The 27,864-nt window shown below is 45.0% G+C and overlaps 1 protein-coding gene across 2 annotated transcripts in view; it reads right to left on the bottom strand.

The window, feature by feature from the left end:
- Window positions 1-12,329: 12,329 nt before the first annotated feature.
- The window catches only part of KIF3C (kinesin family member 3C), a 38,529-nt gene continuing 22,994 nt past the window's right edge, over window positions 12,330-27,864 (bottom strand). The window contains exons 6-8 of one of the 2 annotated variants that reach the window (XM_038560978.1): window positions 15,443-15,551; window positions 15,098-15,264; window positions 12,330-14,809 (exon numbers count right to left, since the gene is read on the bottom strand). In XM_038560978.1, coding sequence (XP_038416906.1) covers window positions 14,716-14,809; window positions 15,098-15,264; window positions 15,443-15,551 — 370 coding nt within the window. In that variant the 3' untranslated portion in view covers window positions 12,330-14,715. Of the gene's footprint in view, window positions 14,810-15,091; window positions 15,265-15,442; window positions 15,552-27,864 lie in introns of both variants that reach the window. The other variant, XM_038560977.1, reaches the window with a different exon arrangement.

A 27,864-nucleotide genomic window follows, 5' to 3' on the forward strand; every position in this document is an offset into this window, starting at 1 on the left:
AGCCAAATAGAACACACACTCCACCCAGTGCCAGATGCCTAGCCCAGGTGCCTATACCTGTGTGTGCACACAAGGATGAGCGCTTGGGCATGCGCACCCCTCCCCACCGCCAGCCACCTGCTCAGCCTAAACACTCTGGATAAGGTCCGCCTTCCCTGAATGCTGCCTGTGAACTAGGCACAGTCCTGCAAGCAGTGGGTTGGGCAGCTCTTAGCTACCTATTCTCAATAGTCCTCCATATTCATAGATCAAAATATTAAAATTATTCATCAATTGTTTAATTTCTTGTGTATATGTATGTGTGTGTGTGTGTATATATATATATATATACACCCCACGGGGTGCCTAATATGGGACTGGACCCCAGGACCCCGGAACCCGGGGATCATGACCTGAGCCAAAGGCAGATCCTCAACTACTGAGCCACCCAGGCATCCAGCATGTACTGACCTTATAATTTATTTATTTATTTATTTATTTTTTAAAAATTTTTTTAAATTTTATTTATTTATGATAGTCACAGAGAGAGAGAGGCAGAGACACAGGCAGAGGGAGAAGCAGGCTCCATGCACCGGGAGCCCGACGTGGGACTCGATCCCGGGTCTCCAGGATCGCGCCCTGGGCCAAAGGCAGGCGCCAAACCGCTGCGCCACCCAGGGATCCCCTGACCTTATAATTTAAAAAGTCATTGTAGGGGATCCCTGGGTGGCGCAGCGGTTTGGCGCCTGCCTTTGGCCCAGGGCGCGATCCTGGAGACCCGGGATCGAGTCCCACGTCGGGCTCCCGGTGCATGGAGCCTGCTTCTCCCTCTGCCTGTGTCTCTGCCTCTCTCTCTCTCTCTCTCTCTCTCTCTCTGTGTGTGTGACTATCATAAATAAATAAAAATTAAAAAAAAAAAAAAAAAAGTCATTGTACACCTGGCTGGCTTAGTTGGAAGAGCAGGTGACTCTTGGTCTTGAGGTCATAAGTTTGAGCCCCACATAGGGTATGAAGGTTACTAAAAAAAGAAAGAAACTTAAAAAAAAAAGTTTCACATTAAGAAATTTTTCCATGGGATGGGGATCCCTGGGTAGCCCAGCGGTTTAGTGCCTGCCTTCAGCCCAGGGCGTGATCCTGGGGACCCTGGATCGAGCCCCACGTTGGGCTCCCCACATGGAGCCTGCTTCTCCCTCTGCATGTGTCTCTGCCTTTCTCCCCCTTTCTATGTCTCTCATGAATAAATAAATAAAAACCTTAAAAAAAAAAAACTTTAGGGGATCCCTGGGTGGCTCAGCAGTTTAGCGCCTGCCTTTGGCCCAGGGAGTGATCCTGGGGACCCGGGATCGGGTCACACATCGGGCTCCCTGCATGGAGCCTGCTTCTCTCTCTCCCTCTGCCTGTCTCTGCCCCTCTCTCTCTCTCTCTCTCTCTCTCTCTCTCTCTGTGTGTGTGTGTCTCATGAATAAATGAGACACACACACACACAGAGAGAGAGAGAGAGAGAAAGAGAGAGAGGGGCAGAGACATAAGCAGAGGGAGAAGCAGGCTCCATGCAGGGAGCCTGATGTGGGACTTGATCCTGGGACCCCAGGATCATGCCTTGGGCCAAAGGCAGGCACTAAACTACTGAGCCACCCAGGTATCCCAAATAAATAAAATCTTAAAAAAAAAAAATCTTTAAAAAAAATAGAAATTTTTCTATGAGAATACTTGCCTATTTAAATTTTCTTTATCAGAAGGAGAGCAGGGTTTGGAATGGAGGTTGGGGGTGAAGTGCTATGGAGAGGAGGGCAGCAAAGCAAGGGCTAAGGTAATAAAGGGGAATGCAAGGTTGCTTTCTAACTTGTATCACTTTGCCCTTAAACACTCTGCCCTAGGGCAGCAGGGACTGAGATCAATTTACTCAGAAGCTGCTGAAGCTTAAACCCTAGAACACCCCCTGCTTGCAGGGCCCAGTGAGGAGCCTTAACAATGTATTTATAAGGTCATATGTTTCTTAAAAACTTCTAAAAGATATTTTAGGGGTGCCTGAATGGCTCAGTTGGTTAAGTGTCCGAACTTCAGCTCGGATTATGATCTTGGAGTCCTGGGATGGAACCCAGAGTCCGGTCCTTGCTCAGTGGGGAGTCTGCTTCTCCCTGTCCCACTGCCCCTCCCCTGCTTGTGCTCTCTCTCTCAGTAAATAAAATCTTTTTATAAAAAAAGACATTTTAGGGGCAGCCCGGGTGGCTCAGTGGTTCAGCGCTGCCTTCAGCCCAGGGCCTGATCCTGGAGATCTAGGATCGAGTCCCGCATCGGCTCCCTGCATGAGCCTGCTTCTCCCTCTGCCTGTGTCTCTGCCTCTCTCTCTCTCTCTTTGTCTCTCATGAATAAATAAATAAAATCTTTAAAATTTTTAATTTAATTTAATTTAATTTAAAAAAACATTTTAGGGACACCTTGGTGGCTCAGCGGTTTGGTGCCTGCCTTTGGCCCAGGACATGATCCTGGAGACCTGGGATTGAGTCCCACGTCGGGCTCCCTGCGTGAAGCCTGCTTCTCCTTCTGCCTGTGTCTCTGCCTCTCTCTCTGTCTGTGTGTGTCATGAATAAATAAATACAATCTTAAAAAAAAAAAAAGAAAAAGATATTTTAACTGCAGTCACTTAAAAACCACCATCTCTTTCCATTCCCACTTCTGTCAGACCCTCATGGCATGGCTGCAGGCATTTTTGAGCTCTAACTTAAGAGAAGTTGAGTTGGGAGACAAATTTAGAGTGGTTTAGTGGGATGTATTTATGTGGCTCACAGTCCTGCCAGTATAGACACATTACTGCTAGCTGACCGAGTGCAGGAATATGCCTGTCATCCACTCTGTCAACTCACCTGGTGGCAAAATGTGAAGGTGCAAGGCCAGACATTGTAAATGGATAATGAAGAGTCCCACAGTGCCTGGCACCAGACATCGGTGGGTAGTGAAGGAGAGACAAGGTCTGACATTTGCAGAGCCAAAAGCTAAGTCTGCAGAAATTTCTTCCAGCTATCAGATGTGCAAAACAGTATAAGTAGACTGGTTCTCCGCAATGCCTGATTAAACTGGAAGTTCCCTCCTGTCAGGAATGTACATGACACAGTGTATATAACCATAAGCATAAAATTCACCATTTTTCCTCTTTTTGATAATAATTGTGCACAAGAGAATTTACCAGGTTTCTTGTGTTTATGAGCACAATCTTGGAGCCATACTAAAAGAACTAGTACATCTGTGTATATGTTGTGTGTTTTCTGCATCCCCACATTTGAAAATAATACAAAAAACTCATATGAAGCCATCACAATTAGAATATTGTCAACAAGCTGGTTAATAAGCATTATTATTTCATTTTTAGCAATATTATTTCAAATAGTGTTTAAGATTAGTTATTGCACTCACAAAACCTCAAATGCTCTGAAATCTTACAGCTCAAAAAAGAACTTGATATTTTCCCAAATTTAACCAGAATTCTAAACATGGCATTACCAATAAAGTGTTGAAGCAGAAAGAAAATTTTAAACTCTTAATAAGAGAAATACTGAATTCTTTTTCTATTTTCTGGCTGGAAAACATTATAAAGTTCCTATCAAAGACAGAGGCCTCCAAAAATGCACAGTAGAAAAATACAGGGCAAAAAGTTTTAGAGAGGTTCGTCATACATACAAGGGTGTATTATCGTCATTGTACGACGAACAAAACAAAACACAAAAACAATGTGTCAGCTTTTCAACTGTGTAATATGCTGTGGTTTATTTTCTCATTCTAAACAAATATTCACCTTGATATCTAATTTTGTTTCATAATATTTGTTTTTTTCCTTTTAGATTTTATTTATTCATTCATGAGACACACACACACACACACACACACACACACACACACAGAGGCAGAGACACAGGCAGAGGGAGAAGCAGGCTCCATGCAGGGAGCCCGATGTGGGACCCGATCCCAGGTCTCCAGGATCACACCCTGGGCTGAAGGCGGCGCTAAACCGCTGAGCCAGGCTGCCCTGGTTCTTTGTCTTAATAAAGGCTCTCCTCCTTTCCCCAAAATTGTATAAAGTCCAAATCCTGCAAACCTAGTCCCTGCTGTTCTGGCAGAGACACATCTGGACCTTACAGAGGCCATTATGAAAAGCGCACAGAGTACAGGGCAGGGGCTCCTGGCTGGCTCAGTCGGTGGAGGATGCAACTCTTGATCCCAGGATTATGAGTTTGAGCCCCATGTTGGGTGTAGAGATTATTTAAAAATAAAAATAAAAAATAAAAAAAGAATACAAGGCATGCTGTGAACAGAAACAGGGCCAATACATATAATAGTACCATAATAAAATCCCTGATAATTAGTCACTCAGAGGGACACCTGTCCAGTCGGTTAAACAACTGCCTTTGGCTCAGGTCATGATCCGAGGATCCTGGGATTGAGCCTGGGGTCGGGCTCCCTGCTCAGCGGGGAATCTGCTTCTCCTTCTCACTCTGTCTCTGTCCCCTGCTCATACTCTCTCTCTCTCTCTCTGTCTCTCTCTCTCATAAATAAATAAAATCTTTTAAAAAAAATTAGTTACTCAGGGATGCCTGGGTGGCTCAATTGTTGAGCATCTGCCTTTGGCTCAGGGCATGATCCCAGGTTCTGGGATCAAGTTCCACATCGGGTTCCCTTCATGGAGCCCACTTCTCCCTCTGCCTGTGTCTCTGTCTCTCTCTCTGGGTCTCTCATGAATGAATAAATAAAATCTTTAAAAAAAATTTAGTCACTCAGAATAAAGACACACATTTCCACCTTGAAGGTAGGTGTGACAAAGCTGTAGCCAATAGAATTATGTAAATTATGGATTCCCAAAAAGGAACAGGTCATGCCTTCTACTTCTTTTCTCCCTTTCCAGGGACTGGAATGCAGATGTGACGGTGAACATCTTGTTCCTGTGGACAAGGACAACACTCTAAAGATGTTGAGCCAACAATATGCAAGGAGTATAGGTCTCTAACCCCACAGAACAGCCCCATCAACCCCCAAACTAGCCTTGGTCCACTTATACCCATAATACTCTGTGAGAGAGTAATAGAAGTTTCTTTTTTTTTAATTTTATTTTTAATTAATTAATTTACTTATGACAGTCAGAGAGAGAGAGAGAGAGAGAGAGAGAGAGAGAGAGGCAGAGACACAGGAGGAGGGAGAAGCAGGCTCCATGCACCGGGAGCCCGATGTGGGACTCGATCCCGGGTCTCCAGGATCACACCCTGGGCTGAAGACGGTGCTAAACCACTGGGCCACTGGGGCTGCCCAGAAACAGACTTTTTTTTTTTTTTTAAGATTTTATTTATTAATTCATGAGAGACACAGAAAGAGAGAGAGAGAGAGAGAGGCAGAGACACAAGCAGAGGAAGAAGCAGGCTCCATGCAGGGAGCCTGACATAGGACTGGATCCTGGGTTTCCAGGATCATGCCCTGGGTAGAAGGCAGTGCTAAACTCTGAGCTACCTGGGCTGCCCAGTTTCTATTTTTTTAAATTAAATTAAATTTATTTTTTAAAGTTTTTATATTTATTCATTCATGAGAGACACACAGAGAGGCAGAGACATAGGCAGAGGGAGAAGCAAGCACCCAGGTGCCCCCAAAAGTTTCTATGTTAAGCCCCAGTTATTGTGGATTGCCATTAGGAAGCTGATCTTAGGGCAGCCCCGGTTGAGCAGCCGCCTGCAGCCCAGGGCGTGATCCTGGAGACCCTGGATCGAGTCCCATGTCAGGCTCTCTGCGTGGAGCCTGCTTCTCCCTCTGCCTGTATCTCTGCCTCTCTCTCTGTGTGTGTCTCTATGAATAAATAAATAAAATCTTTTTTTTTTAATAAAATCTTTTTTTAAAAAAGGAAGCTGATCTTATATCCCTATACAACCATAATAATAATCCTTTGTATTTATAGAGTTCTTTTGTCTTTATTTTTTATTTTTTGTCTTTTTTTTTTAATTTTTATTTATTTATGATAGTCACAGAGAGAGAGAGAGAGAGAGAGAGAGAGGCAGAGGCATAGGCAGAGGGAGAAGCAGGCTTCATGCACCGGGAGCCCGATGTGGGACTCAATCCTGGGTCTCCAGGATCGTGCCCTGGGCCAAAGGCAGGCGCCAAACCGCTGAGCCACCCAGGGATCCCTGTTCTTTTGTCTTTATAAAACACTGTAGTGTCTTTTGGGATCAGTAACTGCTGGTGAGGGGGTGGAGTGGGGAAAGGTCATCACTTTGACCTTTTCTGTGAGGATCCTGAGGTCCAGGATGTTGATGGACTTGCCTAGGAGCATACAGGGGAGGCTCCCTGATATAGGGATCTCTCCAATGAGGATGAGCGCCAGGTGGAAGCCTGGTGACCGCACATGAAGCAGCCGCGTGGGTGATGAGCTGGTGAGCATGCTGGCTTTTTGCTCTTAACATTCACACCTGACTATTTGTAACCCCCTAGAGTAGGGGTAGTGCACATTCTTTCTTTTCTTGTCTTCCTGTACTTTTCTCAATTTACTGCTGCACGTGGAAAGGAATGGAAAATAGGGGAGGGTTCCTGCTTTGCATATCACGTATGTCTTGCCTCTTCCCTCTTCATTCCCTCCTTTCCTTAGGGATTCAGCTAAAAACCCATCAGGCATGGCTGTGCAGAGTAGGGGCCTGGCAAATGTCGGCACCCGTGGGAGGAGGGCAACCTAGCACGGTGGCAGCCTTGCGGGGGTCAAGAAATTGGCCATGTACAAGGGAGGTGGGCAAATAAGTAAATACACTGAGGTTAAGGGAAGCCAGGTTAAAAAAAAGGGGGGGGGAGCCAGGTGTCTCAAACGTCAGGGAAAGGAGTTATAAATATGAAAAACAGGAATACCAAAAGGAACTCTGAGATGTTGGGTCAAAATGGGAGGAATTGGTGTGGACTCAGGTAGGGTGCAAAGGTCAAGAATGGACTAAGTGGGGGCATCCGGTCGGCTCAGCCAGTGGAGCACATGCCTCTTGATCTCAGGATTATGAGTTTGAGCCCCACATTGGGTGTAGAGATTATGTAAATACATTTTAGAAACTTTAAAAAAAAAAGAATGGACTAAGGAATTTTTCTAGATAGTAGACCAAAAAGACATAACAACTAAGTGCAACACATGGTCCTGGATTAATCCTTTTGTTATAAAATAATTCTTGGGACAGTTGGCAAAACTTGAATGGAGTCACTGGGTGAAGAGTATATATATGGGTGTTCTTGGGGTGCCTGGCTGTCTCAGTCGATGGAGCATGTGACTCCTGATCTCAGGGTTGTGAATACGAGCTCTACATTGGGTGTACAGATTATTTAAAAATAAAATCTTGGGGCACCCGGGTGGCTCAGTCGGTTAAGTGTGAGCCCTTGGCTCAGGTCACAATCCTAGGGATGGAGTCCCACATAGGTCTCCCTGCTCAGTGAGGAGGAGCCTGCTCCTCCCTCTCCCTATACCCTCCCCTCTGCTCCTGCTTTCTCTCTCTCCCAAATAAATAAATAAATAACATCTTTAAATAAAATAAAATCTGGGGGATCCCTGGGTGGCGCAGCGGTTTGGCGCCTGCCTTTGGCCCAAGGCGCGATCCTGGAGACCCGGGATCAAATCCCACGTCAGGCTTCCAGTGCATAGATTCTTCTCCCTCTGCCTATGTCTCTGCCTCTCTCTCTCTCTGTATGACTATCATAAATAAATAAAAATAATAATAATAAAAAATAAAATAAAATCTTAGAGGGGCACCTGGGTGGCTCAGTCGGTTGAGTGGCAGACTCTTGATTTCTACTCAGGTCTTGATCTCACAGTCATAAATTCAAGCTCTGCATTGGGCTCCCACGCTTGCCAACTTAAAAAAATCTTAAAAAAACAAAACAAGACTATATGGGTACTCTTTTTTTTTTTTCATATATGGGTATTCTTAGTGCAATTGTTGCAACTGTTCCGAGTTTCACATTATTTTAAAACGATCAACACACAACAGAAAATATAAACAGTGTCAGACTAGTAAATCCATATGCCTCCCAGGTCCAATTCACATGCTAATAGTTTGTGTGACTTTGGGGAAATTACTGTCCTTTTATGGGTCTGCTTTTTTTACTGCCAAGCGGGAGCTTTGGATGTGAGCAAATAATCACTTCGGTTAGTGATTATTTGAGGTGGAGGTAGCTCCACCCTCTCCACCCAGTTGTGGAAGAAAAAATGATGCATGACTAAGTCCAGGGGCTCCAAGAAGCTTTGTGCCCTCCTCCTCTGCCGTCCTTGAGCGCAGGCCCAAGGCCCCCTGTGCGGGCAGGTGCTGAAAGCCAGGCCCACCGGGACTTGGAATTGCAAATAGTTGACCCAGAGATTCTCACACTTTAGTGAGTATGCACTGCAATCACCTGGAGGTGCTCATTTCAAATGCAAATTTCTGGCAAATCCCCCTAATACTGGCTTAAACCTGGAGGGGTTTGTCTGCTACCATTATTATTCCTTTTTTTTTTTTTTAAAGGTTTTCTTTTTTTTTTTTTTATTTTATTTATTTATTTATGATAGTCACAGAGAGAGAGAGAGAGAGAGAGAGAGAGAGAGAGAGAGAGAGAGAGAGAGGCAGAGAGGCAGAGGCACAGGCAGAGGGAGAAGCAGGCTCCAAGCACCGGGAGCCCGATGTGGGACTCGATCCCGTGTCTCCAGGATCGCGCCCTGGGCCAAAGGCAGGCGCTAAATCGCTGCGCCACCCAGGGATCCTCTATTATTCCTTTTTTTTTTTAATATTTTTTTTAATTTTATTTATTTATGATAGTCACATAGAGAGAGAGAGAGAGAGGCAGAGACACAGGCAGAGGGAGAAGCAGGCTCCATGCACCGGGAGCCCGATGTGGGATTCGATCCCCGGTCTCCAGGATCGCGCCCTGGGCCAAAGGCAGGCGCCAAACCGCTGCGCCACCCAGGGATCCCTATTATTCCTTTTTTAAAAAATATTTTATTTTTAAGTAATCTCTGTACCCAATGTGAGACCCAGCTTTACAACCCGAGATCCCGAGTTGCACTTTTCACCCACTGAGTCCGCCAAGCGCCCCTGTCCGCATCATTCTAACTGGGAAGTGGGAGACCCAGGCTGGTGCAGCAGCTGCGCAGACTTCAGCAGGAACTTGCTCTCCAGTCTTCCACCCCATCAACCTTTACGTGTTGTGCTTGTTGCCTCAGGGTTGCAATACGGTTGCTGCTCTTTGAACAAGCCTGACAGCTCCCACCCACGAAGTTTGCATTTGTTTTTCCTTTTCCCCTCCTGGAGGCCACTTCCTACCTTCAGAAATCTGCTCAGATGTCACCTTCTTAGTTAAGGCTTTAAAAAGGGCAACTCCTCCCACCCTGCCCCAACCATCTGGGAACTCCCCATCTCTCCCTTCTCTGCTTTATTTTTCTCCTTCAGTGTCTCCTCCCCAACCTGGAGTGGAAGCACTGGGAGGGCAGGGGCTTCTGTTTATTCCAGTTTATTCTGTTGAAGGCTGTATTCCCAGCAGAAGAATGCCTGGACCGAACACACGGGTAACAGGTGCTCAGTAAATAGTTGTTCAATGAGAGAATGCACTCCCAGGAGGGACATCTGAGTTTTAGAAAGGAAGAAGAAAGAGGAAGAGGAAAAGCGGGTGATGTCTCTATCAGGAAAGCAAAAACATTTCTAGAAATTCCTTTTTTTTTTTTTTTAATTTTTACTTATTTATTCATGAGAGACCCAGAGAGAGAGAGGGAGAGACACAGGCAAAGGGAGAAGCAAAGGGAGAAGCAGGCTCCTCAAGGGGAGCCCAATGTGGGATTCAATCCCAAGACCCCAGGATCACGCTCTGAGCCAAAGGCCAACCACAACCACTGAGCCACCCAGGCGTGCCATTTCTAGAAATTCCTAACCGACTTCCATTTACGTTTGCTTGGCCAAAACCACATCACATGGCCACCTGTTGCTACAGGGGAGTCTAGGAAGATGAGTGTTTTTAGTTGGGTACACTGATCTCCTTGAACCATTTCTGTAAATAAGGAAGAAAGGAAGAATGAATAACGGAAAGGCAACCTATAGTGTGTGTCCCGTGGATCTATCCTCAACCTAATGAAGTAGAATGTCTGAGGGTGTTAATTTTGGTGCCGGTGAGCCTTAGATCACGCTGTATGAAAACTTTCTGAAGCCATCCTGGATGATGGGTGTCCTGGTCATGGACGTCTGTTTTATCGGCTGTGCAGAGCATACTCCATTCCCCACTGCTACCCCCACCATCTTTCTGGAAAAAACTCTTTATTTCCACCCCTCCTCCATACACATGGTTACAGCAGTAGAACTTTTGGAGGTCTTGTTCATATATCATGTTTCCACCCACCTGACCCAAACCACTGAATTGGAATCACATTCCCATGAATTTGGCACTAGGACTGAGATTCTAAGTCTCTCCGGATGACTGCATCGTGTAAACAGAGAGCTGCTGGCAGACGTAATTTCTGCATCAAGAACTGCAGCAGCTGAGGCAAGAGCACGGACCCCACACAGAAAGAAATTTGGTGAAAGAGAGAGGGTCTTTGCAGTGTTTGAATCCCCAATGCTAGATGATTCCTGAGGACCAGTTCTATACTTGCCCTTGGGGCCCAAGGCATGCTTTTCTTCTTTCTTTTTATTTCATTTTATTATTTTATTTTATTATTTATTCATGAGAGGCACAGAGAGGCAGAGACAGACAGGGAGAAGCAGGCTTCTTGTGGGAAGCCCAATGTGGGACTCGATCCCAGGACCTCAGGATCATGACCTGAACCAAAGGCAGATGCTCAACCACTGAGCCACCCAGGCATCCCCATGGCATGATTTTCTGGGTCCTTATTTCATTCAGGCCAGCTTAAATGAATCTCTAGTAGTGGCCAAGAGTTCTAATGAACACACAGCCCACCCTCTGGAGATCAGGTGCCCAGCCTTGGAGGAAGAAGTGGAACATGGCAGCTTATTTATCAACAAGAGACCTGGGCAAAGGGAGAGAGTTCCTACCGTCTGGCTGTTTTGTGAAGCTCTAGAAAACCACCTATGTCAGCCATACAGGTGATCCTGCTGCTAAAAGGAGAAATGAGTGGTTTTAAAAATAGGACCTCTACGTTCAGGTTTAGAAGATTTGGTTTTATTTCCTTTTTTTTTTTTTTAATTTTTTATTTATTTATGTTAGTCACAGAGAGAGAGAAAGAGAGGCAGAGACACAGGCAGAGGGAGAAGCAGGCTCCATGCACCGGGAGCCCGACATGAGATTCGATCCTGGGTCTCCAGGATCGCGCCCTGGGCCAAAGGCAGGCGCTAAACCACTGCGCCACCCAGAGATCCCTGGTTTTATTTCCAACCACTGTCCTCCTGTCCCTGGCTCTCACTACTTATAAAACCATACAGGGTGCTCATCAGTTTTCCTGAGGTACAGATGGGCTTGAGGTGTGGAACAGAAGGGAAAAAAAATACGGGCTTTTGAGTGTGGAAATCCAGCCACATTGCTAACCAACACGTCTTTAGCCACGTTAGCTAATTTTCCTAAATCTTGTCTGTAAACCACTGACAATAACTTCCACATGAGAGGATTAGGGGAGTGTGCGTGTGTAAAGTACCTAACGCGACACCTGGCAAATCTCAAACAGCAGAGCCATGCCAGCCCTGGCACTCTGGGCTGGCGCAGGGCACAAAGGCACAGAGCCCCACCAGGAGAACCGCCAGTGCCAAACCAACCGGCTCACTGCTGAGTTGTGTGCACCAGGCCAACCACAGTGCAGCCCTGGGAGTCAAGGGCTTTGTGTTTGTTTGTCAGCAGCAACTACTTTTCATTTCCCCTAAGACCTCCATGCTATGGGGAACCAATAGCCAGGATCAGGAGGGGAGGGAAAGAAGCTCTGGGAAGAGAGCCTGATGGCACGTTAGTCTTTAAACTATTTTAATTCAGCGCTCACCATATGCCAGGCACATCTATGTGCTTTGGACACATTACTACCCGCTTTCATCTCTCCTGGCTGATCAATGGGGGAGCAGAGCTGTCAAATGATATTGACAGCTAATCTGGACATCTAGGCTGTTCTGACATCTGCTAATAGCTCAGAATTAACCAAGTGGGGACTCTTCACCCAGAACATGAACAGCTGTTGCCATGGCTCTGGCACAGACTTCAGGCTAGAGCCTGGGACCTGCCTCAACCCTGCTGGACAGATGAGTCCCTTTTAAGCAACCCGTTCTTCCCCCAGATGCTGGTAACTGTAGCTGAGCTCCAAATACTCTCAAACCCCTCTTGGAAAAACAAGGAAGAAAGAAGGGAGAAAATGCAAAAGTGAGTATAAGGAAGAACAAAGGGAAGAGAAGGCAGGCAATCAATTCTGTGACGATACTCATTCCTTTATTATCGACTGTTAATTTGAACAGGGCTGGGCTGCAGGCTGCCGGCAGCACCAAGCTGCAGGTGCATTTCAGCTCAACAGAGAGGCCTCATCTGAAGCCAAGGAGACAGAGGGTAATGTTTTTTATATATATTTATATATTACATATGTCCTGTATAGTCATATGTATAGAGTGACAAGAATGGGCCACTGCATTAACTGTTGTCCTAAATAAAGACCATAGCAACAGACATGGAAATTTGGTCCTCATCAAGGCCCTTACTTTGTCAATCAAATGTTTGATACATCAAAAGGGAAAGAAGAGAGACTGAGAGATCCAACCACCCCAGTGGCCCTGTTCCCAGCATATGTTACACCGAGTGTAGAGTGTCCTCTGTGGAAGTAAACACACACACAAACACACACACACATACACACGTACACAAAACCGCAGGCAGGAGCTCCTCCTCCGACACACCTCGGGCCCAGCCCTCAGACTGGGGGTGGTGAAATTGGGTATTTTGTGCTCTAAGACTGTGAGGGTCAAGCGACCAGATGATGCAGAGTTGATGTGTCCAAGTGATGAATGGGGGTGACGCGTGCTGTTCATCCACAAACAAGAAAGGTCAGTGGGAAAGGCTGCTCAATGTAGGCAGGGAGTCGCCCTGTGTCCCGGCCACCTGGGGGATTTCTACACATGATTCCTGTCCCGGACACAGCCAAACCTCTGATCTGAATCCTAAGTCTCAAATAATCTCTTGGGCTCTGATGAAAAATGCTACTTCCTTGAAGGACAGGAGCAAATGGCAATTGAGTTGTCCAACCATCCAATCCAGTAACTATGGCAGAAATGACAGCAACACTGAATTAAACCAAACCATAGCTCGGTCCTCAGAGCGCAACTTGAACCATGCAGGAAGCGTTCACTTCCAGATGGAAAGAGAAGAACCAGGTAATCAGCCCCTACCCCCACTCCCACCTCCCACTCATCCAATTCAAGCAGCTCAGTCAGTTTCATGCTTTTCTCGCAATGACTAGAATCCTTATATTCTGGAACAAGAGACTCCCACTCTTAGGACATTTTGAAATCCTAAACCACTTGTTTCTTTCATGATTACTTCTTCACTCCTCTACCAAAATACACACTTAAAAAGGTAAATCAATAAAAATCTCTCTCTCTCTCTTTCTTTTTCTTTTGGTAGAAATTGACTTATTACTTGAGATACCTGGAGACATCTTGGGATGTCACAGAGGGAGGTGCAGAGTACTTCCCTTGGGACCAGAGTTTGCACAATGCTGGAGAAAGGATCAATTTTCAACAAAATAGTGCTCAACAAATGCGATGTGGAACAGGAGTAATAGGCAAAGCTGGCAGATTGTGCCTAGGTCTCTGACTCCTGTGCTAAACGAAGGGGAAACAGCAGATTCCTGATACCTTTGTGTAGCCACGGGGAGAATGACATTGATTCCTCCCACCATGACCTGGGTGGGATCCAAGCAGCTGCCAAGGAAAATGACCAAAGCAGAAAGGAGCAGTGTCTCCGAAATGGGGAGTTGGCTTGATCGCTTGTTAACCCAAGTTACTTCTCCAAGGGGACAGAAACGAAGGGACTCAGAGAAGGGACTTCCTTAGATGACTGTCCGTGTTGTCTCCATTGCCGTTTCGTTTTCTGCAGGTCCTAAGCAGGCAGCAACTGGTCGGTTCACAGTTCCCATCCAAAGGTTGGGAAGGTGGCCAGGAGCAGAGTTTGGGTAAGCCATGAGTTCTTGCCAAAGCCGAAGAGCATGGGCTGTGTCGGTGAGGTCATGTAAGTCCTTGAAAAGGAGCCCAAGAGGCCAAAAGAGGTTGTCTGAGGTCCAGAAAGCAGAGTGCGGGGCTCTTTTTGCTGGGAGCATAGGCCCAACACTGTCAGGACATCTCCTGTCCTTTGTGGACAGCTAGCATTTTATCTAGTCCCAGAAAGTGCTTTGGCACTGCTCACCGTCAGCATAGGAGATGGATTAGAGTGAGACAGGTAGAAAAAGTACTCTGTTCTCAGGCACTGGCTACCTTCCCTTCTGGGAGCAGCTGACGGGGAGGAGCTGGAGGCCTGACATGGGGGTGTCTAAGTCAGAAGGAAAGGAAGGAGGCTATGCAGTGACCACGGCAGGCTCAGGCGAGGGCATCTCCCCCCCACGGCTGAGCTCCACAAATAAATAACATTAATTAAATAAAGGAGGCTAAGAAAGGCAGGCAGATGCATGGTCTGCCAGATTCTCACCCCCTCACACATACGCACACGCACATGCACACACACGCACACACACTGAGCGTCAGGTGAGATGATCCAGGGTTGGCTCCCCATCCCAGGAGGCTCTTGGGTAGGCAGCCTGACTGAAGGTGGTTACTCATGGTCTAGCACTGTTGTAGGGCGCAGAGCAGCGGAGGCCAGTGAGGCATGTGCGGTAGAGGGTGGAGGCCGCTGAGGACTCTGACACCTGCAGAGGGTAGGGATGAGGTGGGTGAGTGGGGAGGTTGGTAGACAGCAGGAAACAGAAAAGCAAGGACTTGCCTTTCCCTCATCCTGTGGCTATAGGAACCCCTCCCTGATGATCCCAGTTATTACCCTCCCTAAGGCCTCACAGGTATAACCAAAACCTCAACCAGCCCATAGGGTCTCCATGCCTCAACCACCCCATAGAGTCTCTGTGCCTCAACTGGCCCATAGAGTCTCCCTGCCTCCTAAGTCCCTTGCCCACTCTGACCACAGTGGCACTGACCAGGACCTGGACTTTCGAACTTTAGATGTAGAAGGTCTTTCCAGAAAGCTGTCCAACCGCATGAGCCTCTCCATGTGTAGTGCACGGGGGTCTTGTTCTTGGTCCTGAGAGAATTCCATCTCAAAGACAGCTGGAGGGGACACATCCAACTCCAGAAACATTATGTTTTCAGCCTGTGGTGGGAACATCAGATAGACATGAGCAGGGGCTCTGATGATTCTTATCTCTTAGGCGCTCAGTAAATATTGGGCATAGCAAAGGTAATGAGATAGGTAGAGCAAGCAGAGATTATGAGCATCACCTCCCTTGGGCTCTCGCTCCTTCCCCTCCTTCTACTTCCCAGCTTCTTACCCTGTACCTGGGGTGGGACCCCATTGCCATAGCAACCCGAGCATACTGGCTGATAGGCCTCTTGTAGCCCACGGCAGATGTTGGTCGCTTCTTCATTTGGCTGTTATTGCTGTGGGGAAGAGACTATATTAGAGCGGATTTCTTTTGAAGATGGAGAAAATGATATCATGAAGAATTACGTATCATTCAAAGTAGGCAGGAGGCTCTGCAGACCCTGGTTCACAGGAATTTCCTTCTCATTGTTCTGATAGAGCTGGAGAACTAAAAACTATCATAACACAAGGGAACATGTATTCCTTTACTTTTGTTTTTTCCACTGTTTCCCCCCACAGTAAAAAGGTTTGATTAAGGCTGAAATAAAGAAAGGAAATCCAATCTTCTTTTAGCTTTCAGATTCATATGCTGATTCCACACACTATGCAAAATCATTGATAATTAGTGGTTCTGCTTTTCGCATTCTTCTTATTTTGTTAGCACACGCACAAAAAATGATTAAAAATCAGGCTTGAAATGCAAGGGTCCCAAAATAGCCTAAACAATCCTGAAAAAGAACAAAGTTGGAGGGCTCGCATGTCCCAGTTTCAGAACTTAATACAAAGCCTACAGTAATCAAGACTGTGTGGTACTAGCATAAGGACAGAAATATAAATCAATGGAATGGAATTGAGAGTCTAGAAATAAATCTTTATATTTACAATCAGTTGATCTTCTATATGGATACCAAGAACACTTAATGGGGAATGAACAGTCTCCTCAACAAATGGTACTGAGACAATTAATTGGATATCCACAGGCAAAAAAAATGAAGTTGGATCCTTACCTTGTATCATATATAAAAATTAACTCAAAATAGATCACAGGCTTACATGTAAGAGCTAAAACTATAAAACTCTTAGAATGACAGAAGTAAATCTTCATGACCCTAGATCAGGTCTCTTGGATATGATATCAAAAGCTAAAGCAACCAAAGAAAAAATAGATAAACAGGATTTCACTGAAACTAAAAACTTTTGGGGCCCCTGATTACTTAGTTGGTTAAGTCTCCAACTCTTGATTTTGGCTGAAGTCATGATCTTCAGGTCTCAAGATTGAGCCCTTCATTGTGCTCCACACTCAGTGTGGAGTCTGCTTAAGATTCTCTTTCCCTCACCCTCTGCCCCTCCCCCTGCTTGCACTCTCTCCCTTTCTCTCTCTAAATAAATAATAAAATATTTTTTAAAAGTTTGTGCTTCAAAGGACATCAGAAAGAAAGTGCAAAGATGGGATCCCTGGGTGGCTCAGTGGTTTAGTGCCTGCCTTTGGCCCAGGGTGTGATCCTGGAGTCCCCGGATTGAGTCCCACCATCGGGATCCTTGCATGGAGCCTGCTTCTCCCTCTGCCTATGTCTCTGCCTCTCTCTCTGTGTGTGTCTCTTGTGAATAAATAAATAAAGTCTTTAAAAAAAAAAAAAAAAAGAAAGTGCAAAGATAATCTAGAAAGTGGAAGAGTTTATTTGCAAGTCACATATGTGATAAGGGACTTGTATCTCAAATATATAAAGAACTCTCACAGGGGATGCCTGGGTGGCTCAGCAGTTGAGCATCTGCCTTTGGCTCAGGGCATGATCCTGGAGACCTGGGATGGAGTCCCACATCGGGCTCCCTGCATGGAGCCTGCTTCTCTGCCTCTCTCTCTCTGTCTCTCATGAATAAATAAATAAAAAATCTTAAAAAAAATAAATAACTTTAACAAATCAACAATCAAAAGACAAACAACCCAATTTAAAAATGGATGAAGGATCTGAATAGACATTTCCCCAAAGAACATATTATACAAATGGGCAATAAGCACTTGAAAGATGTCAACATCTTTACCAAAATGTATCTCAAAACCACAATGAGATACCACTTCACATCTACTAGGATGACTATAATCAAAGAAGACAGATGTTGGTGAGGATATAGAGAAATTGGAACTTTCATATATTGTTGGAGGGAATGGTTTGGCCAAGTTGGAAAGAGTTATCAGTTCTTCAAAAAGTTAATAAATAATAGAGTTATCATATTACCCAGCATCTCCACTACTCAATATATAGTCAAGAGAATCAAAAACATATGCCAAGGTAAAAGTTGTACATGAACGTTCATAGTAGCATTATTCCTAATAGCCGAAAAGTAGAAACAATGCCCATCAACTAATAAATGAATAAATATGTCATATTCAAAAAATGGAATATTATTCAGCAATAAAAAGGTAAAAAGGAATTTAGTACTGATAAATGCTACAACATGGATGGGCCCTGAAAATATTTTGCTAGGTGAAAGAGAGACATAAAAGACTCATAAAAGACTTATTGTATGATTCCATTCATATGAAGTGTCTAGAAGAGGCAAATCCATAGAGACAGAAGGTAGAGTGGTGATTGCCCCAAGCTAGAGGCATTGGGGAGAGTGAGGAGGGACTGCTAATGGGTTGGGGCTTTCTTTTTGGAGTGATAAAAATGTTCTGGAATTAGACAGTGGTGTCTATACAACTTTGTGAACATACTAACATCCACTGAACTATACACTTTTACTGTTGAATTTTATAATGTGAACTACGTGTCAATAAAATTAATTAAAAAAAAAACAACTCAGGTGTGGCTCTTAAAAAGTGCATATGCTTTTTTTTTTTAAGTGCATATGCAAAAATAAAATAAAATAAAATAAAGTGCATATGCTTTGACCCAAACTCCCACTTCTAGAAATTTCCCTAAGGAAATAATCAGAGATGGGGACATTTACATGCAGGGATGTTTGCTGCAAAATCACTTACAATTGTAAAGTACTATAAACAACCCAGATGTGCAAGGATAGGAACTAAAGTATTAGTCAGCTGTGTGAAGATGATGCAGTTGTTAAAATCATGTAGTTCCATGTCACATGAAAAGATTACCACGATACAATAAAAAAAAAAGCAAATAAAAGGATGAAGATTCTCTTTGTTTTTAAAGAGAGGGAGAGAGGAGGGTGGGGAGGGGCAAAGAGAGAGCGAGAGAGATAAACTCAAGCGGGCTCTACACCCAGAGTGGAGCCCCAAGTGGGGCTTGATCTCATAACCCTGAGATCATGACCTGAGCCAAAATCAAGAGTTGGATGCTTAGCCCCACTTTAAAAAAAAAAAAAAAAAAAAAATTTATTTATTCATGAGACACACACACAGAGAGGCAGAGACACAGGCAGAGGGAGAAGCAGGCTCCATGGAGGGAGCCCGACGTCCCGTGTCTCCAGGATCACGCCATGGGCTGAAGGCAGCGCTAAACCACTGAGCCACCCAGGCTGCCCTGTTTTGTTTTTAAATAAATGTGTATGGATGTGTGTATATGCTTAGAAAAAAGTCTGGGTATTCAACAAAATGTAAATAGTTATTGTCTTTGGATGGTGTGATTACAGGTGACTTTTGTCATCTTTATGCCCTTCTGCAAAATCTTAACTTTTTTATAATAAAAATGTATTACTTTGTATCTAATTATCTCGGACATTTAGTGAAGTACAGAAAATAATATATATATGTACACCTACCATTTGGCCTTGTCAAATCATCTGTGTAACATTTTGTTATGCTTACTCTAAATCTTTTTTTAAGAAATAAACTGTAAGGGCACCTGGGTGGCTCAGATGGTTAAGCATCTGCCCCTGGCTCAGGTCATGATCCCAGGGTCCTGGGATGGAGCCTCACATTGGGCTCCCTGCTCAGCGGGGAGCCTGCTTCTCCTTTTCCCTCTGTCTGCCCCCCCTGCTTGTGCTCTCTTGCACTCTCTCAAATAAATAAATAAAATCTAAAAAAAAAAAAAAAAAAAAAAGATCTAAAATGTAAAAAAGCTGACTAGCTTTTAAGACTCCTATCTCTTCCTCCCCAGAGTTACTCTCTTGAATCTGGTGCTAAGCAATGCAGTGCATGTTTTTATCATTATTTATGTATATGGATATACATAAACAATATACATGGGTATCTGTATGCCTGTTTCTAAAATCTGAACAGTGGGTGTACATGCTGCATTTTTGTGTGTTCAACAAACCTTTTTTTTTTTTAAAAAAAAAAGATTTTATGTATTCATGAGAGACAGAGAGAGAGAGAGAGAGGCAAAGACACAGGCAGAGGGAGAAGTATGCTCCATGCAGGGAGCCCAATGTGGGACTCAATCCCAGGACCCCAGGATCCCAGGATCACACCCTGGGCTGAAGGCAGGCACTAAACCACTGAGCCACCCAGGGATCCCCAACAAACATTTTTTTTTTTTTTAGATTTATCCATGCATGTCTAGATCAGATTATTAAAGTTTACTTATATTGACTATCTTAAAGGTTGCGATATAACATCATATATATGTGTATAAATATATATATAATATTCTCTTGTTGATGGACATCTAGGTTGATTCCTTTTTTGTTTGTTTTTTACAATATTTAATTTATTTATTTGAAAGAGTGAGTGAGAGAGAGAGAGAGCACACAAGCTTTAGGAGAGGGAGAAGAAGGAGCAGACTCCCCGAGGAGTAGGGAGCCTAATGCGGGGCTCGATCCCAGGACCTGGGGATCCTGACTTGAGCTGAAGGCAGATGCTTAACTGACTGAACCACCCAGGTGCCCCGACTGTGAACATTTCTGTACAGGTATCTTCAAGTACATATTCAACAGTTCCCCTGGAGTATATACCCAGGAATGGAATGGTTCCATGGGAGCGTATATGCATTTTCCACTTTACTAGATATTACCAAATTGCTTTTCAAAGTGGTCACACCTATGAAAGCTTCCAATGTGGGACCCCTGGGTGGCTCAGCGGTTTGGTGCCTGCCTCCGGCCTAGGCTGTGATCCTGGAGTCCTGGGATTGAGTCCCGCATCGGGCTCCCTGCATGGAGCCTGCTTCTCCCTCTGCCTGTGTCTCTGTCTCTCTCTCTGTGTCTCTCATGAATAAATAAATAAAATCTTAAAAAAAAAAAAAAAAAGACAGAAAGCTTCCAATACTCTATCCTAGCCACCTCACAATATGACAGACTTCTTATTTCCAGCAGTTTGGTGGGTGTGGGGTATTAACTTTTATTATTCAAAACAAACAAAGACAGGAAAGAAATCAAGAAAGTATTTCCATTAAAACAAAATAATACAAGTTTTGGAGTAAGACATAGCTGAGTTTGAATGTGGGCTCTGCCCCTGAAAGCTTCGTTACCTTGGGAGGTGGCTTAATACCTGAGACTCAGCTATCTCCTCCCTGCCACCCACAACTGCTGAGATTAAGCAAGATAAGCCCTTAGCACAGCTCACAACAGAGGCTCAACACATGGCAGCTGTGATGATTATTTAGTCTCAATCCATCTTGCTAATTTCAAGCAGGGATACAAAGGAGCAATGAAAAAAAAAAAAAAAAAAAAGCCAAAAGGCAGACAGAAGACAGAAGAAACAGGCCGAGTAATTCATAGACAGGACATCCTGTCCTTGTCCAGTAGAACAAGCAGTGTAGGAGCTGACTGCAACAAGGCCTGCCTTCTGCGGCAGAGTAAGGAGAAGGGACAGACTTGTGGTTCATTTTATCAAGCGTATAAAAGAAGGCCAGAGCCTACCTAGGGGTCCCTTCTGACCTCACTTTATGGATAAAAGCAGAGAATGATGAAATCATAGGAGCCCCAGCTCCCTCTGTGGCTGTGTGGCCCCAGGTGGGGGGGCTGGGGGAGGGGGTTGGGGAGCAGCGAGGCTGTGAATGTGTGCAGCAGCAGCTCCATGACGGCTCAAGGGCAGAGGACAAAAATTGGTAACATAACCCCTTATCGTGTATGAGGTGCGTCAACACATCCCATTTGAATTTTGCAACAACCTCCTGAGGTGTAGTCAAGGGCAGGCCAGGAGCCCCAGGCTCAGGCAAGCAAAATGCCTTTTGTGCCTATGGTTGAACAATGAAGGAAGACACTGGGAACTGGACCTTCCCAAATACTCTTTTTAGGATGCTGTACTGTCTCTCAGAGAACCCAGGAACAGGCTGGGGCTGGGAGCGTCTTGAAGGCTGTGAGCTCTGGGAATAGGACAGGGGGACAGGGTTGGGCAAGCAGAGCAGTGTGGATCACTGTGAATTGGCAGCCTGACCCAATAAAGACGCCAGGGCTATTCTGGGTGGCATGCGGGAAGAAGGGGTTGGGGGAGGGGAGTCTGTAACTGGGACACCAAACGTCCCATCTATTCCCTCTTCTGCCCCAGGCCTACTTTCCATGATTGATCCCTCTTAGTAAAGCAGGTTGTGGCTGACAGACTGGAGCAGGGGCCTGCCTCTGCATGTGGCCGCCCCTCCCAGCAGAGACCCACAATAACTACCTGCCCAGTAGATCCTAGGAATTGTCATATGACCCCTCCTCTATATGACTATTACTATCCCAGTATTTTTTTCCCCTTAATATTAAAAAGTTATCTCTCAGCTCTGTCTTAGGGGCTGACCCCAATCTCATGATCAGCTGTCGTATCTCCTTCTTTTCCTCTTCTTTGGTGCTGAAAATCAGAGTCCAACATCATAGGGTGAGTTTTCCTTTAAGGTCTTTCCCAATCATCTGCCACAGCAAATCTGACTTGTCTCTGCGATCTGGTCCCTCTGTCCCCGCAGGCCACCCTGAAGCATTCTGTATGTCTACTTACTTTTTTTTTCTTAATTATTTATTTTACAGAGAGAAAGCACGAGGGAGGAGCAGATGGAGAGGGAGAGAGAAAATCCTCGAGCAGACTCCCTGCTGAGGGTAGAGTGAGCTGGATTCCAGAACCTTGAGATCATGACCTGAGCCGAAATCCAGAGTCAGATGCTTAACCGACTGAGCCACCCAGGCGTCCCTCTGCTTACTCTACTCTTTCCCTCGTCGCAGCCCTACTTGCCTGGGGGCAGCTGGAATTTCTCCCTGTTTTAGATCCAACTCAGTTGTCACAGATCTGTGAATAAAGCTAGGGACTCAACCCAGAGCTGAGAATGTTCTTACTGGGGTCAACTTTGCCTGTATAATGAAACAAGTTTATCTATCTTTAAAAAAAAAAAAAAGATTTTATTTATTTATTCATGATAGACACAGAGAGAGAGAGAGAGAGAGAGGCAGAGAGAGAAGCAGGCTCCATGCAGGGAGCCCGACGTGGGACTCGATCTCCAGGATTGTGCCCTGGGCCAAAGGCAGGCGCTAAACCACTGCGCCACCCAGGGATCCCCAAGTTTATCTATCTTGATTCTATTTATTTATTTATTTATTTATTTATTTATTTATTTATTTTTATTTATGATAGTCACACAGAGAGAGAGAGAGAGGCAGAGACACAGGCAGAGGGAGAAGCAGGCTCCATGCACCGGGAGCCCGACGTGGGATTTGATCCTGGGTCTCCAGGATCGCGCCCTGGGCCAAAGGCAGGCGCCAAACCGCTGCGCCACCCAGGGATCCCTCTTGATTCTATTTAGAGCAAGGAATGCTCCCTCTCTAAACTTGGAGATAGCTTGAATAAAAAAATCAGAATCTGAGACAAAAACAGTAAACCAAACTGCCCTTTTCCGGCACTTCTATGGGATGAAGGCAAATTGGCTTCTCTTGCATCCCTGTAATTATAATATTGGCTCATTAGTATGATTGCAACCATTCATTGATCATCTCCTCTGTGGCCTGGAGCCTCCCATGCATTATCCCGTTTCAACCTCAATAATCCTGCAGGGTACATTTACTATCCCACCTTACAGGTGAAGAAATTTGTGGGGTGCCTGAGTGGTTCAGTCAGTTAAGTGTCTGCCTTTGGCTCAGGTCATGATCCCGGGGTCCTAAGACAGAGCCCCACATCAGGCTTCCTTCTCAGTGAGGAGTCTGTTCCTCCCTCCCTTTCTCTGCTTCTCCCCCACTCGTGCTCTATTTCTTGCTCACTCTCTCTCAAATAAATAAAATCTTTTTTTTTTTTAATTTATTTATGATAGTCACAGAGAGAGAGAGAGAGAGAGAGAGGCAGAGACACAGGCAGAGGGAGAAGCAGGCTCCATGCACCAGGAGCCCGATGTGGGATTCGATCCCAGGTCTCCAGGATCGCACCCTGGGCCAAAGGCAGGCACCAAACCGCTGCGCCACCCAGGGATCCCAAATAAATAAAATCTTAAAAAAAAAATACAGGTGAAGAAATTTGGGTTCGGTGAGGTTAAAAAGCTTTCCAGGGCAGCCCAGGTGGCTCAACAGTTTAGCACCGCCTTCAGCCCAGGGTGTGATCCTGGAGCACCGGGATAGAGTCCCACATTGGGTTCCCTGCATGGAGCCTGCTTCTCCCTCTACCTGTGTCTCTGCCTCTCTCTGTCTCTGTGTCTTTCATGAATAAATAAATAAAATCTTAAAAAAAACAAACAAACAAACAAACAACTTTTTCCAGAGGTGCCTGAGTGGCTCAGTGGGTTAAGTGGCCAACTCTTGATTTTGGCTCAGGTCATGATCTCAGGGTCTTAGGATTGAGCCAACAGTAGGGTCCATGCTCAGTGGAGAATCTGCTTGTCCCTCTGCCCCCAACCCCCATCCCACCACTCATGCTCTCTCTCTTAAATAAATAAATCAAATCTAAAAGAAAAACAAAACCCTTTTACAGGCCACAAGTAAATGGCAGAGCAGGGACTAGAATTCAGAATGTTCTAAATCCAAAGTCCAGTGTCTTTCTACTGCACCACGATGCCTTTGAAAAGAATCTAGGGGGATCCCTGAGTGGCTCAGCGGTTTGGCGCCTGCCTTTGGCCCAGGGCGCGATCCTGGAGTCCCGGGATCGAGTCCCGCGTCAGGCTCCTGGCATGGAGCCTGCTTCTCCCTCCTCCTGTGTCTCTGCCTCTCTCTCTCTCTCTATGTCTATCATAAATAATAAATAAATAAATATTAAAAAAAAAAGAATCTAGGGTGGCTTGCAAAGGGCCAAGAGCTAAAGTTACAAAAAGAATTTTGTGAACTATAGACCAATGGCTATAGACATTGTCAAATATTAACCCCTAGAAGACAATTTTGTCTAAATACAATGAAAAATAAAGACTATTATGAGAAACTAAAAATAAAAGGTTATATTTGTAGAGTAGTTTTTGCTGGAGCTGGTTGCAAACTGGTCTTTCTTTTAATAAGATTTTATTTATTTATTTCAGAGAGAGAGAGCAAGAGTGGGGGGTGAAGGGGAAGAGCAGATAGGCTAAGTAGGGAGCCCAGTGTGGGGCTCAACCCCAGGATCATGACCTGAGCCAAACAGACACTTAACCTACTGAGCCAACCAGGTGCCCCACAAAAATGGATTTTCAAAGTGACTTTAATACAAAAATTGTTTGTGATGGTATAAGGCCTGTGTATCAACTAGTTGTGTCACAGAGATAGCAGAGGAAAAAAAAGGGGTAGCCTTCCAAAATAAGGATATGGACGTATTTCAAGAGTTGCCTGGCAGGGCGCCTGGGTGGCTCTTGGTTTCAGCTCAGGTCAGGATCTCATGGTTGTTAAGACCAAGCCCTGTATAAGGGCTCTGCATGGGGCCTGGAGCCTGCTTAAGATTCTCTCTCTCTCTCTCCCTCTGCCCCTTGCATGCTATCCCTCTCTCTCTGAAACAAAACAAAACAGAACAAAACACCTCCATGCAGGCTGAGGGGCAACTCTGTTCAAGTTGCATATGTAGGAATTGATTCTTACCAGAAAGTTCTGGAAAAGAAAATACTACTAGGTAAGCCCCAGTGAGAAGTTTTTGAAAAATGATCAGTTTTCAGGCTTTCTGGTGGCAAGGAAAACACTGAAACTTTCTTTGCATTACCTTCCTTTAGAAAGATGGATTGGAGGGAGGAGTAAGACTTAATGGGAGAGAAGATGTGGGAAAAGCCTCACAGGTAACTAAGCTCTCATGCCTCTGCCCACAACCATTGCCGGGGGTTTTCCAAGGCACACGAAGAGCATGTCAAGGGTACAGATTCACCTTTAAGGCAGAAGAGACAGGAGACGAGGGACTAGGAAAGTCAACAGTGAAGCAGTAAGCAAAGATTCCTATCTCGATTTTGGAGGATTTCTTTCTTTTTAATAGTTATGATTGGTACCTATTCTTTTTTTTTTTTTTTTAAGATTTTATTTATTTATTTATTCATGAGAGACAGAGCGAGAGAGAGGCAGAGACAGGCAGAGGGAGAAGCAGGCCCCATGCAGGGAGCCCGACGTGGGACTCGATCCCGGGTCTCCAAGATCACACCCTGGGCTGCAGGCGGCGCTAAACCGCTGAGCCACCAGGGCTGCCCGATTGGTACCTATTCTTAAAAATGATTTAAAGTACTATTTTAAGATAGCTGTTTTAATTTTATTGAATTTCATTTATTTCTTTTTTTTTTTTTTTAAGATTTTATTTATTTATTCATGAGGACACACACAGAAAGAGGCAGAGACATAGGCAGAGGGAGAAGCAGGCTCCATGCAGGGAGCCCAATGTGGGACTCGATCCCAGGTTTCCAGGACCACGCCCTGGGCGGAAGGCGGCACCAAAGCACGGAGCCACCTGGGCTGCCCCATTTCTTTCTTTTCTTTCTTTCTTTCTTTCTTTCTTTCTTTCTTTCTTTCTTTCTTTCTTTCTTTCTTTCTTCTTTCTTTCTTTCTTTCTTTCTTTCTTTCTTTCTTTCTTTCTTTCTTTCTTTCTTTCTTTTCTTTTCTCAAAGATTTTATTTATTAATTCATAGAGTCAGAGAGAGAGAGAGAGAGGCAGAGACACAGGCAGAGGGAGAAGCAGGCTGCGCTAAACCGCTGCGCCACCGGGGCTGCCCCATTTATTTCTTTTTAAAAGATTTTTATTTATTTATTTGAGAGAGAGAGAGCAGCAGAGGGAGGAGAAGCAGATTCCCTGTTGAGTGGAGAGGCCTACTTGGGGCTTGATCCCAGGACCCTGAGATCATGACCTGAGCTGAAGGCAGCCGCTTAACCAACCAACCACCTGTTTGGTGCCCCACCTGTTTTAATTTTAAAAATCTGTGAATGAGGGCAGCCCCGGTGGCGTAGTGGTTTAGCGCCGCCTGCAGCCCAGGGTTTGATCCTGGGGACCCAGGATCGAGTCCCACGTCAGGCTCCCTGCATGGAGCCTGCTTCTCCCTCTGCCTGTGCCTCTGCCGCCCCCCCCCCCCCCGTGTCTCTATGAATAAATACATAAAATCTTTTAAAAAATAAAATAAATAAAAATCTGTGAATGATTTTTTGGTGTATGCCAACTATTCAGAGAAATGGATAAACTGAAGCACGAAACTACAAATCTCCAATCAAGATCCCTTCTCAGTTCCAGATTAAAGGAAAACCATGAGGCATTGCCTTTAAATGCCATGCACCAGCTCAGGTCAAGAGGAGGGAAGTTGCCCTCAGGGACACTATTGGGATAACTGGCTCAACCTGAATATTGCCTATATAATAGTACTGTGTCTATATAAGATTTTCTGAATTTGATCATTGAATTATAGTTATGGGAGAGAATGTCCTCATTCTTAGAAAATGCAGGTAAAGGATCCAAATGTCTGCAACTTAATCTCAAATGGTTAGGCGATGGGGAATTAATAAGGCAGGGTGTGGTGGGGCAGCCCAGGTAGCTCAGTGGTTTGGCACCGCCTTCAGCCCAGGGCCTGATCCTGGAGACCCAGGATTGAGTCTCACGTCAGGCTCCCTGCATGGAGCCTGCCTCTCTCTCTCTGTCTCTCATGAATTAAAAAAAAAAAAAAGCAGGGTGTGGCAAAACATCAATATCCAGTGAGTTTTGATGAAGGGTATATGGGAATTCTTTACACTGTTCTTGCAATGCTTATTTTTTAAAATAAAAAGTTAAAAAAACTCATGCCTTCTTAGAGCCTCTCATCCCATCTCTATCTAATGTAAAGAAATTCCTCCACCTGCAAACTTTTTTTTTTTTTCAAAAATTTTATTTTTGGCACGCCTGGGTGGCTCAGCAGTTGAGTATCTGCCTTTGGCTCAGGGCGTGATCCCAGAGTTCTGGGATCAAGTCCCACATCAGGCTTCTTGCATGGAGCCTGCTTCTCTCTCTCCCTGTGTCTCTGCCTCTCTTTCTGTGTCTCTGATGAATAAATAAATAAAATCTTAAAAAAAAAAAACTATCTCGGGGGGCACCTGGTTGGCTCAGTGTGTTACGTGGCTGACTTCAGCTCAGGTCATGATTTCAGGGTCCTGGGATTGAGCTCTGCATTCAGCAGGGAGTCAGCTTCCTTTCTCTCTCTCCCTCTGCCCCTCACCCCACCTGCGTTCTCTCAAATAAATAAATAAAATCTTTAAAAAAAATTTTTTTTAAGATTTTATTATTCATTCATGAGAGACATACAGAGAGAGAGAGGCAGAGACACAGGCAGAGGCAGAAGCAGGATCCATGCAGGGAGCCCGACGTGGGACTCGATCCTTGGTCTCCAGGATCAGGCCCTGGGCTGAAGGTGGTGCTAAACCGCTCAG

Source organism: Canis lupus, chromosome 17 (genome assembly GCF_011100685.1).
Source record: "Canis lupus familiaris isolate Mischka breed German Shepherd chromosome 17, alternate assembly UU_Cfam_GSD_1.0, whole genome shotgun sequence".
NCBI classification, from domain to species: domain Eukaryota; kingdom Metazoa; phylum Chordata; class Mammalia; order Carnivora; family Canidae; genus Canis; species Canis lupus.